Source organism: Mastomys coucha, unplaced genomic scaffold (assembly GCF_008632895.1).
Source record: "Mastomys coucha isolate ucsf_1 unplaced genomic scaffold, UCSF_Mcou_1 pScaffold13, whole genome shotgun sequence".
In the NCBI taxonomy this organism is placed as follows: Eukaryota; Metazoa; Chordata; class Mammalia; order Rodentia; family Muridae; genus Mastomys; species Mastomys coucha.
In genome coordinates, this window is record NW_022196895.1 from 49164793 (window position 1) to 49184483 (window position 19691).

Genomic DNA, 19691 nt, shown 5'->3' on the forward strand with positions numbered 1-19691 from the left:
AATTCTTTACATACTAATACAAATTAGTTGAGATATTAAGATAAAATTTAAATCCGAAGAAAGGAATGTATTTTTAAATTCCAGAGGCTGTTTTTAATTTACCCGTGGTTTGAATAGAATTGGGAAAAGCAAAACACTTCAAGAAAATTCAGTTACAACCACTGCCCACTGCAGAAAAGTTTTTTTTAAATTGTGTATTTGTTTTATGTATATGTGTGTTTTGCACACCAGAAGGCGGCATCTGATCCTGTGAGACTCCAGTTATAGACAGTTACAAGCCACCATGTGGGTGCTGGCAATTAACTCAGGACCTCCGGAAGAGCACCAGTGCTCTATAACAGCTGAGCCATCTCTCCAGCCCCAGAAAACTGCTGCTTAGGAGCAGGGGAAAACCAAAAAGGGAAGGAAGACTTATGTTGAACTTGACCTACAGCAAATTCCCACAGATAAAGTCCTGTTAAAGCTGAGTTCATGAACCCCCAACTATAAAACACAGAAGAGAATCAACAGCCATGATGAAGGTGAGTGAGTGAGTGCACATGTATGCATACACATACACACACATGCATACACACATGCATACAAATACACATACATACACACATGCATACAAACACACGCATACACACAAGCATACAAACACACACATAGATGGACACACACACACACACACACACACACACACACGGACACACACGGACACACACGGACACACACGGACACACATGGACACACACAAGGACACTAGATCAGTTAAGAAACATTTTAGGGGTAGCCAAAGAAAAAATTGAGTCCATGGCCCTTGGAATCTGAAGAATGCTACCATGCCCCAGTTGTAGTTAAAACATAAGTCATATCCTATCACACGTATCTAGGTATCATACCCACCATACATGGAAGATTACTCACAGGCCCCGAAGTCCCCTAGGAAGTCCTTCACATAACTGAGAAACCCTGCCAGCCCCTCTAACTACTGCCCTCCAGTTTCATTGTTCAGTGTTACTGTTTTTTCCTGGCCACTTTTCAGGCTTCTCTCTGTTCTTACCTTCCACGGATGGTTGACAAAGCTATGCTTTGTGTTTAGAATAACTCATTCTCTTTACCCTTATTAGCTCTCGGCTCCAGAGTCGCTTCCCCAGGGAAGCTGTCCTTCTCCCTACGGGTTAATAAGGGCAATTTGCTACTAACGATCAAGGAGAATAGCTACTTCCTTTCAAGGTACTGACCCTGTTTGCAGTTTCCTACTATAATTATCGGTACACCATCCACTTCTGCTCCAAAGAGTAAACCCCAGGAAGCAGCGCATTGTCTTTGTGGTTAAACACCCTGTCTCTAGCTCTATGCTTATGTAAGGTAGACAGATGTGTATGTAAGTAGATAATACAGAAACTGTACATAAGATCTGATATTAAAGTAGCCCAGAGAGTAGTTGATTTCCTAGTTTCTACAGTTTGGTAGTCATCCATCCATCCATCCATCCATCCACCCACCCACCCATCCATATTTATAGACAGATCTGTAGATTGCCCTGACTGGCCTGGGTCTCTCTATGTTGACCAGCCTGGCCTTGAACTCATAGAGATAAATCTGTCTCTAGTTCATAGGGTACTGGGATTAAAGCTTTTACTACCACACCTGGTCAAAAATGATATGTTGTTCTAGGCAGAGTGGCATTCTCCTGTTCTCCTGTACTCAGGAGGTAAAAGCAGAAGAGTCAAGAATTCAAAGCAAGATTAAGTTACATAGTAAGTTTCAGACTAGTCTAGGGTACAGAAATGAGACCTTGTTTTTAAAGAAATTTGGGCCAGAAAGATGGCTCAGTGGGTACAGGCACCCACCACCAATACTGTCATGAGTTTGATCTCAGTGACTCACAGGATGGAAGGAGACAGCTGACTCCTGTCCATTGCCTCTGCCCTCCATTTTCTCTCTCTCTCTCTCTCTCTCTCTCTCTCTCTCTCTCTCTCTCTCTCTCTTTCTCTCCCTCTTTCCCCCTCTCTCCCCCCTCTCTCTAACACATACACACAAAATAAAATAATTTTTAAATGAAAATTTTAAAAGAATTTCTTTCAAAATTTCTTAGCCTGAATCACATTATTTCTTTACAAATTCTTCATCCCTTAAGTAGGCCTTTCTTGGCCTTCAACTTTCCGTGTAGGTCCTTGGATTTTTCTTTTTTTATGAGGCAGTCTGCACAGCTCTGGGAAGCCTTAGCAGCCGGCTGTTTGAGTTCTGTAAGTAGCACAAGTACTGCCAAGGCCCAGGCTAGACATGCCTTGGGGAAGGGGTCACATCAAAACAAAGACTGTCCGGGGCAGCGGGCTCGTCAGCTGCACACCTGCTTCTTATTTTTTAAGAGGGTTGCAATCTTCCTGAGATCTATGTAATGCATGGCTTTTAAAAATCACTTCACTAGTTGGACTGTGGCTCTTTGTGTGAGTTGTGACTGAGTACCAGGAGGTGGCTAAGTGGGGGACAGAGGACCACAGAGCCTCCACGAGCTTGTAGGCTTGGGTCCCAGTGGATGGTGACACTGAGGCCCACTTACTGCTGTGAGGAGATATTGATTCCCCCCTCCCTGTTCTCAGTGACTCCTCTGAAGTAGGTATGGTGCAAAGCATCTTTCATAGACAAGAGAAGAAAAACTGTCATGGTGAACTTTGTCACTCCCCAAATCAGACATTTCAGACCAAACTAGATGGAATGGAACCATTTAGAGGACTCCCTAAAACCTCCTGACTTCTGAGACAAAGAGGTCCCCCTGCATCCGTAAAGCAGATGAGGCAGAAAGAGCATGCATGCAGTCCATAGCAACCTTATAGAGGAAAATATGTGTGCTATGGATGTATGCATGTGCACGTATGTTTAATGTTTTGAGAAGATAATAAAAAGATCAAGCAACAGAGCTCTGTGCCGTGATCACAGAAGGTTAGCAGAGTGGGCTCATCCGAGCTTTCAAGATGTTCCCTTCCCGTTATAATTGGCTGCTGGGTAGGCTTGGCCCTAACTAGAATGCCAGCGTTCGATTTCACCGTGTCCTCAAGGAGACGTGTCACCATTTATGCTGGCTTCAGTGACAATTTTCTAAAATGGAAACTCGTGGGAAATCATTACAGTGTTTATCCAGACCCCCTGTCGGACGGTGTTATCCTGTGATATTTTACCAGTGTTTTCCACCGCATGATGGCATCTCGCAGAGGTTAAGGCAGAACAGGTCCCTCTGTAATTTTGTGGCCACATTTTACTTGCTGCAGAAGAAAGGATAACTGACAATTAAGTATTTGGGATGCCACGGAAGAACATGTGCAACTAATCAATGCCACCCTTTGGGACTGTGATTTTATAAAGCTGATAAGGTGGAAAAATGGGGGTTTTGTGATTTGTGTTACATGATGATAATTGCACCTTTTCAATAAAAACGACATTTCTGGAGTAAACACTGAGCTGGTGAGGCTGCTGTATCAATGCCACTGTTTTTCTGCTTCATTCAGACAAGGGTTTGTAAATAGCTTTATAGAGTAGGACACACACAAACACACACACACACACACACACACACACACACCATGTAGAGAAAAATAATAAAGTTTGGCCTTTACAAAGCATACTTAGTTGCCCAGTTCTAATACTTTTTGGAGTTTTAATATTTATTAGATACTGTGTTATCCAAGTGTGTCACATTACATTACATGTTCAGCACGGTCCTGTGATTTAACCCTGTTTCCAGTGTGTGTATTTGACACACGTATCCGAAATGATAAACTGGAGGAGTGAAGATTCATAGCCATGCTTTCGGGTCATCTGTGGGGTCTCCCATCGTTTGTGTTAAAGGGCTCTAATCTGGAAGTTCTTTGGTTTTTCTATTCCCACACAGGCCATTCTCTTAGTTTCACTGAACAGGCTTTAGGGGGAGGTAGACTTCCTGCTTTGAACATGCTTTGAACATGCTTTGAACATGCTTTGAACATGCTTTGAGATTACCAGTGGATTGCCACTTGTTACCAGCTACCCTTTGTACTGGAAGAGCCACCCCTTCCCCGGCCCACCGCTGTCTCTTTGTTTGAGCAGCCTACCACTTTGGAAACTACAATCTCGTAGTTACTGTCATCGCTGCCTCTGGCCCTTCCTCTGTGTATAGGTCTATCAAGCTCTTTCTCTCTTGGATTGCAGAGGGAGGGGCACATGCACTGAGTGAGGTGGGGGCATTCAGCTCTCTTGACAGCTCGTAGAAGAATCCCTTCATGCAGATCCCCCACTGGAGACCCACAGCATCCAAGTGGAGGCGGCTACTCTCTGTCTTGGGTCTGTGATTAATCGTGCCTCTTCCAGTGTTTTACTCAGTGCTTAGACCTGAACAATTCAGTGAGATTTATTTCTGGACTTTTCTCTAATTTGTCCAGTTCATTTTGAATTACACTCTCTTACTTCATAAATTATTTGCCAGGCCTCCCATGCCAGCTTTGCAGGAATGGGCGAGCAGCGTGGAAACCCTGCTACCAGGGACTTAGAGTATCAACTCACCAGCACTGACCCCAGGACCTGACAGTGTCCCACCTCCAAAATGCTTCTCACCTGACCGGTGGACAGAGTTCTAGGCTTCACCAGCCATAGTTGGAGAGTGTCAAATATTTTCCCTAACGTTTCCTCAGGTTTAGGAACCCTATGTACTATTGTTTTTTGTTGTTGTTGTTGTTGTTGTTATTTGTTTTGTTTTTTTGGTTTTTTGTTTTGTTTTGGTTTGGTTTGGTTTTTCAAGACAGGGTTTCTCTGTATAGCCCTGGCTGTCCTGGAACTCACTCTGTAGACCAAGCTGGCCTCGAACTCAGAAATCCGCCTGCCTCTGCCTCCCAAGTGCTGGGATTAAAGGCGTACGCCACCACTGCCCGGCACCTATGCATTATTGTTACACTTGGAATTGTATATAGAAAGCACAGAGCACAGAAGCAGCAAACGTGGAGTGCTGCTTAGAACCAGTGAAGTGATAGATTTTGGTCTGTCGGGAAGAATCCTTTATCATAGTGACTTCGATGTTTAGGCAAATATTTTTAACCACAGTCCAGAGCTACAGTGATGTGGATGGAGCACACAGTCCAGCGAGGTCCTGTTTGACAGAAGGGAAGACCCCAAACAGGAAGCCAGTATATCTTTTGGGAAGCTTGTGAATAGCACTGGTCTGTGTGTCAGGTCCCAGGCCAAGTGGGAGTGCTCAGCAATTTGACTATGCAGCCTAGCTAAAAGCAGGGATCCTCTGCTAGGCTGTCAGGGGTTTGCATCTCCTCCAAGGGAGGGAGAGAGGGAGGGAGGGAGAGAGGGAGGACAGGAAGTAAAGGAGGGAGGGAGAGAGGGAGGGAGGGAGAGAGGGAAAGAAGGAGGGAGGGGAGGGAGGAGAGGAAGTGAAGGAGGGAGGGAATGAATGAGGAGGAGAGAGGAGGAAGTGAAGGTGTGAGACAGACAGACAGACTACAACTTAGTTTTATCCATTTTTTAAAAAAAGGATCTACAAATCACATATGACTAAGATCTGTTCACTATATAGATCATTATCCAAAATTTCCAAGTGGGTAAAATGAGTTCAGAATCAAGACAACAAAACACACAAAGGAAAGAGAGTGAAATCTCTCACATGCTAATTGTATGCCAGAGACTCCCGGAGATGTCTCCTTGAATCCTCACAAGAACCCTCTAAGTCCAAGGAGGAAGGATGCAGACCAAGTCTGTCTATGAAATCCACGCACCCTGTGCACCACACTGCCTGGAGAGTAAAAATGAATTCCATCAAAGATTAACAAAGACCAGCAATCAAAACCAATGGGGACATGATTTCATATTTAAAAATGTGATTTTCTTTTTCAATGCAGTTGGGAGCTTATCTGGGGAATAAAGTTGGGGGATTTAAAGCAGATGGGTTCTGGTGATGTGGGATGAGTCAGGACATGGCTTTGAAAAGCAATGGTTGCTCCTGAGGATGAGCATTTCAAGAATGGGGGATAGAAATGGAACAGCTGGGAGGCCCCACTGCTGCTCCGTCTCCTGCATGAGATCATGTGTTTATGGCCCGAAAGGCTGAGTTGAACTAATTTAATTCCTTTTTGGCATCTCTGTACTAATTAATGACAGTTGTTTCATTTGTACATATTATATTAAATTAGGTGAATTTTTCATCTTTGGACTAATTCTCTTTTTTTGTGCAAGGTTTCCTAACAGAGCTGAGCTGAGGGATCCTTCATAACAGAAAGCCTGACCCACAGCCCAGCACACGCAGGTGTCACTTCCTTTATGACACTAAATGCCAGAGAGAAGCTTGACGGTTGTTCTCTGGAAAATATGAATTGAGAATGTCCAGGGAACAAAAATAGGTGCTCGTAAGTTTCTAGAGTTTTCTGTATTTCTTTCTGCCAGGATGTCTTACCTAAAACAATGTGGTCATCTGTTTGGAGAACCCCAGGGAGAGTGAGCAGGATTAATTCCTGTCCTGTGTGCAGTGTAAACAGCTTTTGGCCTGTCTTTTGTCATTAATGATCATGCTGTGGATGTAGCCAGTGCATTGTAAGCCAATCTGTCAAGGCAAATAAACAATTCACCTTGTTAAAATTCCCTAAATCTTGCATTAATAAAACCAAAGTAACCCCCTGAACACTCAAGAGATGTCTCCCTCCATACAGCCGTGATGGATGATATGTCCAAAGAGCCTGGAAATTAAGTAGTTCGGGTCATTAAAAGTGTCCCACACTTCTTATTGATTTAATTTATTTTAAAAAGGTAAGGGTGGAGATAAGGATTTTGCATCTTCCTTCAATTTTTTTTTTTTTATTTTTTTAAAATCTGAAGGCTACCACCTCTACAAGTAGTTATAACTATTCCTGGAGCAAATTTGTCCCATATTTATCACAACATTGAGTCTTATTATTCAGATGGTTGTTATGTCATCCTGTTAGGCAGACATCTAGGAATATCTTGGTAGTTCCTTGCAGCTTGTTTCACAGCAAAAATGTCCAGAACTTCTAGAACTACTGAAGCAAGCATCTCTGGGCATTCAGAAATCCCCTTGGGTAGGTGGGATTTGAGATTAATCTCAAACAATTTGAAAGAAATGAACTGAAATGCAGGGAGTCACTCTGTGGGCAGAGAGTGCCTTCTCTCCTTTGTCTTCCCAAGGTTTTGTTTTCCTCGTGCAAAAATTGGAAAAGAACATTACATCTGAGATGAGGGGGTGGGTGCATGGATGAGTCAGTGGGAGGGAAAGCATTCAGAGTGATGCAGTATTTTACCATCACTGTGCTCTAAGTTGTTTGAGCTATGTGTGTCCTTCCCTCTTTACCCTGCACTTCACTGAACGCACCAGCCTGTCCATTGCCGTTTCCCAGCACCTCATACAACAAGTATCGATCATTTATTTAACTAGTTTAATTAATTTATTTAGTGAGTAGAGTAGAGTTCCACACCACTTTCTTCTCTTCTCTCTTTCTTTATTCCTTCAGATCTTTCTGGTACAGTGGGGTGTGTGAGGGAAGGTTATAACCCAGGTACCCTAATGTTCCAGATGAGCCATCTCTGGGACCTGAATAGCAGAGAACTGGCTACTTCAAGGAATAGGCAGGCCTGGCAGCCTGTGTGGCTCTGATCCACGTATGTGGTCTGAAATGAGTGGTAAGATTCCAGACTTGTGAGAAATGGGGCTACCCGACCTGGAAATGATAGTATGTCCGAGATGAACAGAAGTACTTACAACTCGACCTGATTTTGTTGTTGTTGTTTATTCTGTATGTAGCAGTTACAGCCCTTCCTAAGATGACATCAGGTAACATTTCATGAGTTCTCATCATCCTCTAGATAACATGCAACATGGTCGCTTCTAACTGCAAACCAAACGCTGAGGGGGTCAAGGCAAGAGGATTGATCGCTTTGAATTCAGGGCCAGCCTGGGCTAGATAGTAGACCCTTCTCTCAAAAGACAAGCCAAAGAGGACTTGTTGGAGGAGAGGAGCAAGCATCAAATGTGTAGTCTTTAAAGATGCATAAATATGAAAGTGCACTCTGTACCCTCCACCACGTTTCTCCTCCACATTGCATAATTTGGTCCTAGTGTGCTGACACGTTTATGCCATTATGCCAGCTCTTTAGCAAAGCTATTTAAGTGGAAGAACTTGATAGATTTTTTTTCAATAGATACCCTGATTTACACTTAGTGGTAAAGTTGTCACTGACCCTTTAAGTGGAGCTGTCCAGATGGCAATAAATGTCAACTGTTCCTAGTTCAGAAGCAGGTGATAACTAAGGGCTCAGACTAAATCTTCCAGATGGGAGAACTGCAGGACTTCCTAAGAGTGGCGGTGTGCTCTGGAAATGTAAATACTTTATCACTCAATAGCAAAAAAAAATTGATTTGTGGATTTTAGCAGTATTGCTGATAGGCCTGGGGTTGGACTGTGCAGGCTGGAACAGAGTCTCTGTGAAGGCAGAGGCCATGTCCAGTGCTCCCTCAGTGAGTTGTCAGTGAGCATCTGAGGGTAAGAGGCACTTCTGTAAATCTGCCCTGAAGCAGTAGATAAAGTGCAGGGTATGTCTTGCTATATAGATAGATACGCGTCAGCCTGAACCTGTAATGAGTGGCATGGAGACCACTTCTCCTATCAATTGTGAGGAAAGTTACCGGGAGGACTTTGATGGACAGGACTTAGGACTTTTTGATAGCCTTCCTATGATTGATGGCCTAACAGACTTCCCTCCCACTTCTAATTCTTTTTTTCTGCTCCCACAGGCCGTCATTTTGGAAAATGAAGAGCTTCCGAAACTCTTCCTTGACTTCCTCAATGTAAGACACTTGCCCTCTCTACCAAAAGCAGAAAGCTGTGGGTAAGAACTGCCGTTTACATGTGGGTGTGTTTTTTAAGTTACTCATCAATAAACTGGTTGTTTTAGCAGATACCACACATAGGTGTTCTGGCCACACCTAAGCTCTTGGTTGAGGTCTCACTCTCTCATCCCTGTGCTCATAGTGAGAAGCATCCCTCCTGAGTCTTCATCTGCATCTTATAGCAGACAGTCCAGGAAAAGCCATGCTGAGGCATGAGGAATTCACCTGTCGAATAATGGTGTCACGTAGTGTCGCAGATGGTAATTATGAGTCCAGACAGTGCAATTGAGAACAGTCCTTTGACTTGTGTCAAGTCTACATATCTGCATAGCTCTTTAATGATACGCTTTTATTGTTTAAGTGTGTGTATGTGTCTGTGTGTGCCATCTTTGAGGAGGGATGCCTATGGAAGCCAGAGAAGGGCACAGATCCACTAGAGATAAGAGTTGCAGGGGATTGTGAGCTGCCCAACATGGGTGCTGAGATCCAAACCCAGGTCCTCTGGAAGAGCAGAAAGTGCTCTTAACCACCAGGCCTAGCCATGTCTCCAGTCCCCATCTAAAGTCAGCTATAGATGACTTCAGAGATCATTGATCCAACACCCCTCATCTGGTTGTTGGTCAGAGGCACAGTATTTAAGTGTCTTTCCCAAGCCTTGCAAGTAGCAGAGTCCTGGCCTTCCACATGGGGCCTGCTTTCTTCTCTGACTGCTGCTTCTCCCTCAGGAACTCACAAGTGATGGGTTGTAGTCCCCAGTCCCTATTAACTATAGAACTAGAGGCGCAACATCACCCGCAACCAGAGAAAGTTCGTCTTCTTTTTTTTTTAATTGGATATTTTCTTTATTTGCATTTCAAATGTTATCCCCTTTCCTGGGTTCCCCCACTCCCAGAATCCCCCATCCCACCCCCTTCCCCCTGCTTCTATGACGGTGTTCCTCCACCCATCCACCCACTCCCACCTTCCTGCCCTCAATTCCCCTATACTGGGGCATCTATTGAGCCTTCATAGGACCAAAGACCTTTTCTCCCATTGATACCTGACTAGGCCATCCTTTGCAACATATGCAACTGGAGCCATGTTTACTCCTTGGTTGGTGGCTTAGTCCTTGGGAGATATGGAGGGTCTGGTTGGTTGATATAGTTGTTCTTCCTATGGGGTTGCAAACCCCTTCAGCTCCTTCAGTTCTTTCTCTAACTCCTCCCTTGGGGACCACACACTCAGTCCAATGGTTGGCTTCAAGCATCCACCTCTGTATTTGTAAGGCTCTTGCATGCCTCTCAGGAGACAGCTATATCAGGTTCCTTTCAGCAAGCTCTTATTGGCATCCACAATAGTATCAGGTTTTGGTGACTGTATATGGGATGAATCTCCAGGTAGGACAGTCTCTGGGTGGCCTTTCCTTCAGTCTGTGCTCTACACTTTGTCTCCATATTTGCTCCCAGGAGTATTTTGTTCCCCTCTCTAAGAAGGACCGAAGCACTCCCACTTTGGTCTTTCTTCCTCTTGAGCTTCATGTGATCCGAAATCTGCGACAAGCTGGGCTGAGCTAGCCTCTGAAATCAGTCAGTGGCACTGCGGCCGGGTCAGCCAGTCCACAGAGAAATAAGGCAAATCCAGCAGTGGAAAGGGCTTTTTCCATCTCCCTCTTCTGTCTCCAGTCCTTACTGAGATCAGACTAAACCTGAGCTGTCTGCTGAACGCAGGGCTGTAGACACCTGTCAGCACTCATCAGAACTGCTGACTCAAGGCACTTGCTGCTCACCCCAGAGCCTGAATCATACTCCACACACACCAACTAATCTCTGTAACCAGTGTACTCTGTCCCAGCCCTGCCTTCCTGGGAGGGCAGGGTCATAGATACACAGAGACATTAACAGTAACAGTGAAAATTAGGTCCTTTTACTTCTGTTTCAACCCCAAAATAGTAAAAGGCCATATGATTTTTAAGTGATCTTCAAGAAAATTGAAATCAACAGAATCTTCCAGGCTAAAATTAGTTAGAGTGAGTCCAGTTTTCTGTTTCCCACTTTGGTACTAAGGATAAAATCTTTTGCTTGATTAGCATAAATATTTGCCCAACTTATGTGGCCTTTTTCTTTTCTTTTCTAAACATTTCAGATCTTTTGATGAGACAGAATCTGAGGAGTCAAGGTAAGAACTTAGTCAACCAAGAGTTACAGAGATCAATAATAAAACTGCAGTTTGTTCAGTGTGTAACTACCCATGGAAGGTGTGTTTAAATTCATAGTTCTCTTGAAAACCTTTGTTGGATATTGGTTTTTAAGGTGGTAAATATTCGATAGGGATTTGCATGGCTAATTGCTTATAATTAAGAATAAAAAGAATTAAGAGCCCCACATAGTTTCCCACAAACGATAAGAATACTGTTTTACTTCTGGTCAAATCACTGATTCGTAGGCAAGTACTTTCCAGCATGGGTACTTATGCCAAAGATGAGTGCCCATCTCATACTTCAGGGAGGAAAATCTGGAAGGCAACTGCAGCGCCCATCATCTCCCTCTGAGTATTTACTGTGATTCACCCACACTGCTAGATGCAGAGACCTGAAGACGTCCCACCCAGCAGTTTGATCCCCTCAAAGCTAGTTTGTAGTGTTTTCTGTTTACCATCGTCCCCTGATGCTGACATGCCTGTTTTTGACCTTTCCAGCAAGCTGTCCCACCAGCCGGTGCTGCTGTTCCTTGGGGATCCATACGTCTTGCCTGCAGCCAGCGGTAATGAAACCTGTCATCTGCTACAGCTCTTTACTGATCTGCCCCTGCACCACATAAACCACGTTTGTAATACGGGTCTAACAGAGTGACATCGGTCCAGGGCTTAATCATCTGCCAATAAACCAGGGCTCTTGGTGTAAGAGACATTTAGAATTTTAATTGGGGCCGGCCTTTTCAGGAGGAAATGTAATTTTTCTTTCTCGCTTCCTGGCCTATTTTGAATTAGAGAAAGAAGGGATAAAGGTATTCATTTTTATTTTTCTTCCTCTTCTTTTTTTCGTGAGTTATTTAGACTGCTGCTTGTTTTTAATCTAGATGTCAAGAGTTCAGGCTCTAGGTTCTAGTCCTTCTAAAAAAAACGCTTCTTTCCAAAAGCCTTGTGCATTTATTGCAGGTGTATACCTGTGTTCTTATTTAGATTTCAGTGTCTTTGACGGTAAACTATACATTTTTAAGTTGTATATTTTAAATGCAACTAATTGATTTAAGTGTAACCGTAATTGATATTTTAGCATGCATCCTTTTTCAGTTCCAATTCCCAAGAGTGCTTCTCCGAGTGTTCTCCTATGTACCATTCCCGGAGGATGTTCTCAGGCATCATCTCATTTAATTTGCAAGCAGCCTTATAAAATAGGCTCAGCAGGTAATATCATTGGCTAAAGGGAAAAAATCCAGCCGCAAGGCTGCAGTGACTGGCCAGGCTCAGGTGGACCATTTGAGGCCTCAGCTTTCCTTTTCTTTAAGCATCTCAGGTCTCCGGCCTCTGAGAATCACAAAAATCACAGCCACGCGAGAGCATGAAGGAGCCGTTGCTTCTGTTAACAAGACCTTCCCCCGAGCTGGAGAGAGGGGACTTGTTTCAGTCGCATGGAGCTTGTATTAAGATCACCCAGTTAGCTACCAGTAATGGAGAGGTGGCCAGGACACAGACATAGTTCACAAACAGACCCCTCTGAGTGATCAGAGAGCTGCCTCAGCTGTGTAGAATGATTTCATGGTGGCTTTTTGTGCACGCCTTCTCGGCGAGGAACAGTTGCTGCTCTTAAGAAATGCTTCCTATGTTTAACATATTTATATATTAGTTGGTGACATACTAACGTATTATGTTTAACAACAATAGGACAACCTAGTCTAGGTTAAATAGCCATGTTATTTTTTTTTAAATAGTTGCATATGTAATTTTTCTGGGAATTGTCTCTATTCAGATATTTCATGCACCTGTCCAAAGTGACTGCAGCAATGGAGAGGGCCTCATGGTGACTGAACAGGAATAGCCAGGAGCTCAGTGGGTTGTCGACAGACATAGGATTTGCGATCCTTATATCTGGTTTTTTAAATTTATTAAGCAACGCCTGCCACATAGCATACACTTTTACAGTGCTGACCAGACAAGCCTCTAGGAAGCAACGTGAGGGGCAAAGGTGGAAAGCGGGGAGATTGAGGTGTGTGTGTGTCATCGGTCACTTGATAGTGTGGACCAAAATAAGGGAAATCCTATTGAGAATAGCTGTAGTTAATGGGTTTGGTAGACAGGAAGAAATGGGTGCAAGGGCCAGCCTTCATGCTGTTCTCTTAGAATTTTGGCACACTCAGTTTTAGAAATCCGACTCCTCAGGCCTTAGTGAAACTTGACCTGCATCACCCTGTGTTGTTAAGCTGCTTTTCAGCAAGTGGAAATCATTATTCCTGAAAATACTGAATGTGGACGTAATGTGGAGGTCTGCGGACACTCTTTATATTTCAGGCGTCTGTCTGAACATTCTTTTAGAAAGTGCTAATACTCAGGGCTGGGTAGGTGACTTTATTGGTAAAGAGATTGCCACCCAAGCATAAAAATCTGAGTTCCATCCACAGAACCTACATTAAAAAAACAAAGCCAGGCATGGTGGTGCAAGCTTTGTAAGCCAGCACTTTAGAGGCAGGTAGGAGGATCCCAGGAACTCACTGACCAGCATGGCTAAATCACTGTGCTGTCAGTCACGGAGGCCCTGTCTGCAAAACCAAGGTGGACATCTTCTGAAAGTGACCCAGGGGGTTGACCTCCACCTTCCATATGCATACACACACACGCACACACACACACACACACACACACACACACACGTTGATAGCTGATCATTACTTTCTTAGCTTTTAATAAAAGTCAAGAGAATACCCTCGGTTTTAAAGATCTGTTTATTTCTATCTTATGTGTATAAATGTCTTGCCTGCATATATGTATATCATCTGTGTGTCTGCAGAGATCCCTGAAACAGGAATTATAAATGGTGTGAGTCCCCTTGTGGGTGCTAGGGACCAAACCCAGGACTTCTGCAAGAGCACCAAGTATTCTTAACCAGTGAGCCAGTTCTACCCCCAGAGAGAACTCTCTTAACATCTTAACAGCTTCAAAGACATATGCTTTCTTGCCTGTCTTAACTTTTCTGGAAAATACAAAACAATTCTTTCCAAGGACCAGGTGTCCTCAAAGTGGCTGGACATTCTAGACAGTTCTCTTCTTTGTCTTACTAGCCCTTCCATCAGCTTTAGATGTATCAGCCACATCCTCTCCCTTCCAACACTCCTCACCCCTGGCTTTCCCATCAAAGACTGGATGCCGCTGGCTGAGCTTTTCCTTAAATAATCTTCTGCTTGTGGCCTTGAACTGCTGTACAACTGAGAGGCAACGTTGTATTTTCAACATCGACCCTTGTTCTGCTTTGCAAGAACTCTGGTCTGCTCCAGACCATCTCTCCTCACATGTTCCTTGGCTCCAGCTACTCTGCAATCCAGTCTGGACCTCAAGTGCACCAACCCTGCAAACCCTACCCCCTGGGCACGTGCGTGCCCTGCCCATCCTGCTGCCCCTGCTAGCCCTGCTGCCCCTTGCTAGCTCTGCTGCCCCTGCTAGCCCTGCTGACTGCACCCCTGGGCATTTGCCTTGCTGACCTTACTCCCATGACACCTTTTTCCTCCTTGAATCTTCTGGTCTGCATCTTGGTGGGTCTGTCATCTTCCAGGCCTCATGTTGACTATCACAGCTTTGAAGCTTCTACTGCGTCTCTCTTTAAAGCAACCCTCATACAGCTTTGTTCTGGTGTTGCTCGCCACGGATGTCCATTAGATAAACGAATGCCAGTAAAAATAACAAGAAATATATCCCAGGTCATGTTCCTTCCCCTCACCTTCCAATGAGGTGAAGGTTTTTCTGAAGGAAAGAATGGTTTTCTGAGTAAATCAAGCAGTAGAGGACATTGTATTGAATCATACCCATGATGCAGCCTGACTCTAAACTCTAAGGTACCGTGAAACAAACGAGTGGGGGGCGGACACAAAGCTCAGCCACCTCACCACTAACCATTAGGTTGACAGACCCTCCAGTCTCCTCACTTCTTCTCAGAGAACCTTATTGGCTCTCTTCAGGAGAAATGGCTACAGACCATCCTGGAAGACATCTACACTGGCTTCTCCCTGTGAGGGAACATATTCTCCTGGATACCTTCTTGCTGGTTCCTACCTCACCTCCTTCAAATCTGCTCGAGGATCCCCTTCACTGTGGCCTTTCTTTCCTTTTCCCATGTCCTATAACCTATACGCTGTCTTTTGTCCGTGTGTCAAAGCCACTGTCCTGATGTAGAGTTATTCATCAGACATAATGGAGCTTTCATTGTTGTTTTGTGGGACATTGTTGATTCCATTTAAGTAAATATGTTCATGATATAAATTAACTGTATTTAAGTAGACTTTTATATTTCAGATGGCAAAGGATGACAATTTAGTACTCGTATGAAATATGATTTGTTTGGATATTTTACTGAAAATTAACCAGTGGTTTGATTTATTAATATCTATATGATAAATTAATTTAAAATCAGAATTAGCCAGACCATTGCTTCAAATACACAAATGTAAAGTGTATTGCAGGCTTTTCAAGATCTGACCTGTGAAAAAAGTGTGTGTGTGTGTGTGTGTGTGTGTGTGTGTGTGTGTGTAAAGCAGAAAAGCACATACTAAGAAAGCTGGTGTCATCAGCCAGAGACAACTCACTACTCATGTAGTGGAGCGATTTGTTGAAATATTTTACTTGTATCATTTACTTGCTAGCACCTGTCCAATGGCCTGGACAGAGACCATATCTTACTTGTATTTCCAGTAACCACATGGGTACACAGCCTGTGGTAAAGGCCAAGTATTCACTGTGTGTCAGGCCCAGTTTGTGAACTCAGTCACTCAACAACTCTAACCTGTAAGGAAGGTGTGAGATCGTCTTCACTCTTCACACAGCTCAGCTGTAGTCATAGAACTGGGGTGTGACTACCCAGGATTCAGAACCATTTCAGGAGATGTCTGCCAAGGTAAACTTGGCAGTTCTCCAGCTACTTACTTGCCCTTGCCCTTGACTAGACTCAGAAGTACCTCCAACTCAGAAGGTCCCAAACTGAACTGACTGGCTTCTAGTTCACCCTCATTCCTCAGCTTCCCCCACAACTCTCTGGCTGAGATGACTTCAGCCATTCCTAATTTCTTCTCCTCCTAACTCCCCCCTTCTTCCCTCTCCATCCTTCCAGCCCGTCTTGTGAGACAAAAATCTCACTATAGACTATATAATTTACAGTCACTATATGATCTAGGTTGGCCTTTATCCTGTGGGTCCTGCCTCAGCCTTCAGTTCCTGCGATCACAAACACTAACCACCCCATCAAGCTTAATCCTTGACTTCTTTCTCCCTCATATCTATAGTCACTTGTGTGTGTCATCAGGCCACACCCTTCATTCCTCAATCCATCCACTTCTCTGTGTCCTGCATCGGGATTTCCCTCTCTACTGGGGCAGTGACCATGTAGATCTATGTCCACCTCATACTTGCTCCAGTCCGTTCTCTGAGTGGCAGTCAGTCGTCTCTTCAAAATTTCATCTTGTCTCCCTTCTCTTAGAATCCTCTCAGCACCCTCAGTATATTTCTAATAGACCGTGGACTCCCAGGAGACCTTCTCAGGGCTGAGCTGGCACCTTCCTCCCTCACTTCCACTGAGGACTCTCAACTCTTGAGCACCCCGTGCTGTCATCTTATATTGCCCTGGAGCATTCCCTGCTTCTCCCAACGAAGTTCAGTCCCCTTGGGCATGATTTTACCTGGAGATAGCCACTCTATAGGGAATGGATGTATGAATAAAAGTATTAAGGTATTGGGCCATTTGCATAATAACTCTAATGTATTTGGGCCTTTTGCATACTAACTCCATTCAGGGTGCTCAGCTCTCAACTAACTCCCGATGTAATTGGATGCAGATCGATACTTAGACGTAATAGCTGAGCCATGGGCAGATTGAGCCCCCTGCAACAGTCCTCAATACTCTACCTGCTCTGACGCTAGAAACTGGCTCAACATACTGTGAATAGCACTGCATCTCTTCTATGCCTTCTACAGAAAGGAGGCTGGTTTTTCAAGCTTGACAGAATGACTTTTGTTAGAACTTTGCCCCTTCAAGTTAAAAAGACAGGCCCTGTCTTTCTGTTCTTGAGAAGCATGCCCACAAGTGCACACACAACTTGGACTAAGTGCCTCTCCCTAGGCCTCAGTGGAAAAACCGCAGCCAAGTATTCCCAGTAGAAATCTTGGAATTCCTTCAAGTGTATTGAGATTTTGTTAGAAATTGAATTGCCAGCGTAATCCATCTTCCTTGTGAGGAAACATTCAGATAAAGAGCCTGGGCCTAGCAGCATTAACCATTAGAAGAGAAGCCCCTGAGTCAATACGCTACAAATCTGCAGTCCTGCTGTGCCTGGTGGTAGCCAAAGTGGCCTCTGGCTGACAAGCACAAATGGTAGCATCCCTTGCCCAGGGGTGAATATGCCCAGGTAGTAAGCCCTGACCTTTGGCACTGTGGCCCTGATCTCTGACCTTCCTTCCTGACCAAGGGCAAAGGGCTCACCCATGTGGACTCCAGAGAGATGTGGTGGCTCTGACCCTTTGTCCATAAAACACGATTATGTGTCGTTGATGCGCATAAAGAAAAGCACCTTTCCTCTTGTTTTTCAGATTTTCCAAATGTGGTCATCGAAGGAGTTCTTCATGGGATATTTTTCTCTCACCTGCAGCCCAGGTAGAAACCCTACCCGGCTGGAAGAAGCTGAAGCCAGTGTCAATGCGAATGGCAAGAAAATCGATATCTCTACCAGGTTAACCGAAACTACGAGACACAATAGCTCTAGCTAGTGGGAAAATTCACAGTCCTAGCTTCCTTTGGAACAGGGACATTTCTATTAGAATGGTGCTTTTAAAATTAGAAACTGAACCAGGGCGGGGTCAGTTTAAGACCAATTATTTGAGAAGTGAAAGGGAGATTACAAGGGAAGTCAGGAAAAGGAGGCCACAGTGGATTGCTGGGGGCGCTGAGTGTCACAAAAACCAGAGCCAGCCTCTGCTTCATTCTCACTCTCTGCTAATTGGAAATCATATCCTGAGTCATGCTGACACCAAGCAACTTCCCTGGTGGCCTTTTGTTCAGACCTGGACACGCTCATCTTTGGGCTTTGAGAGTTCTCTCAGCGGGGGATAATGTATTCTGGAGTGCGGGCACCTGAAGAGTCCTGGAACCCACTGTGACCCACTGAAGATTCAGTTATACTGACAGTAGAACGCATCTTCCTTTCCATTACGGTGGGAATGCCTCCCACCGACAGATTGGCTGCCAGCATCAGCGTTTGAGATGAAATGGGTGTTGGGACCACCCGTGAAAGCATCTAGAAAGGCACTGTACCAGAAGTCTGTCCACCCTCATTTTCTCCCTCTACTATTGGAAAGTATGAGTGCTCCTCGGAAGACCAGCTAACACCCCTGGCAAAGTTCCAGGGGCCGTTCCATATAGAAAAGTACATACGCTAAACACTAAAATCAGACTGCAAAATTCTTGTCCCACAGGATTGGGATGTGGGATGACCTTGGCCACAATAGGAGCAGACAGACGTTTGTGCAGGGTTTCCTCAATGGTGAATACCCAGGCCCCTGTCACAGGTTCTGGTTGCTTGTTCAGATTCCTCTCCACTGACATCATGTATGGATTAAAGAGAGTTAGATGCTCGCTCGATGCTATCTCTTCACTGGATGTCGCACAGACGGTCATCTTTCACTCAGTGATGGAGCAGAGCGCGTATGTCCTACCTGTGTGATATGCTGATGAACAGCCTACTTGCAGTTATGAATTTTCATAAATTTAAATGTGGGAGAAAATATTTACAATTAAAATACCATGTCATGAATTTTTATTAGAGCCTAAACCTACAGATTGAAAGCCTGCTGCAAACTTTTTTTTAAAAGAAAAATAACATTTTTATGATGGATTGTGTAATCACATGTTGGAAATACAGTAACCAAGTGTTATCAAAAAACAACCAACCAACCAAACAAACAAAAAAACAAAAAAACCAACCTAAATAGTGAAGTACTAGAGATACTTTTTAAAATGTTTTTATGTTACTAGCTATTTTGAGTTAAATAAAAACAAGCAAAAGTAAGTATTTGAGTTTTTCTTTTCCCAGAGTCGTACTGGAAGCACAGATTATTATGTCTCTTTCCACAGATGCACAGAACACAAGTACAAGCGCTGCCACATTTCACATGTACGAGGATTTCTGATCTGGTGGGCGGTAAATTACCTCATCCATTATTACGCTAATGGATCCTCCTTAAATACCTCGTGATTTACCAAATTAAAAATGTAAAAATAAATAAAGACCAAACATATAGTGGTATGCTACTCGAAACATCTTTTAGCTGATAATGGCGGTTCGTGCCCGTGATCCCAACACTTGTAATGCAGAGGCAGGAGGATTGCTATGTTTGAAGCCATCCTGGTTTAGATAACTAGTTGCAGGTCAGCCAGGGCGACATAAAAGAGCTGTCTCAAACCCAAGACAAAGGTAAATCACTCTTTTTTGGAAATTAAATGACATATTAGCAATGACCTTTTTTAAAAAAAAAATACTCATTTTAAAATGTAGTATATTGGCTGGAGAGATGGCTCAGAGGTTTAAAAGCAGCTTAAGAGCATTAGCTGCTCTAACAGAGATCCTGAGTTCAATTTCCAGCACCCACATTGTGGCTCACAACCACCTGAACC

General features: G+C 44.0%; 1 protein-coding gene across 2 annotated transcripts in view; it reads left to right on the plus strand.

The window, feature by feature from the left end:
- The window catches only part of Snx24 (sorting nexin 24), a 160717-nt gene extending 141757 nt beyond the window's left edge, over positions 1-18960 (plus strand). The window contains exons 4-7 of one of the 2 annotated variants that reach the window (XM_031365689.1): positions 8759-8853; positions 10976-11008; positions 11528-11592; positions 17612-18960. In XM_031365689.1, the coding sequence (XP_031221549.1) occupies positions 8759-8853; positions 10976-11008; positions 11528-11592; positions 17612-17679 (261 nt within the window). In that variant the 3' untranslated portion in view covers positions 17680-18960. The remainder of the gene's footprint in view (positions 1-8758; positions 8854-10975; positions 11009-11527; positions 11593-17611) is intronic. The other variant, XM_031365690.1, reaches the window with a different exon arrangement.
- Positions 18961-19691: the final 731 nt, after the last annotated feature.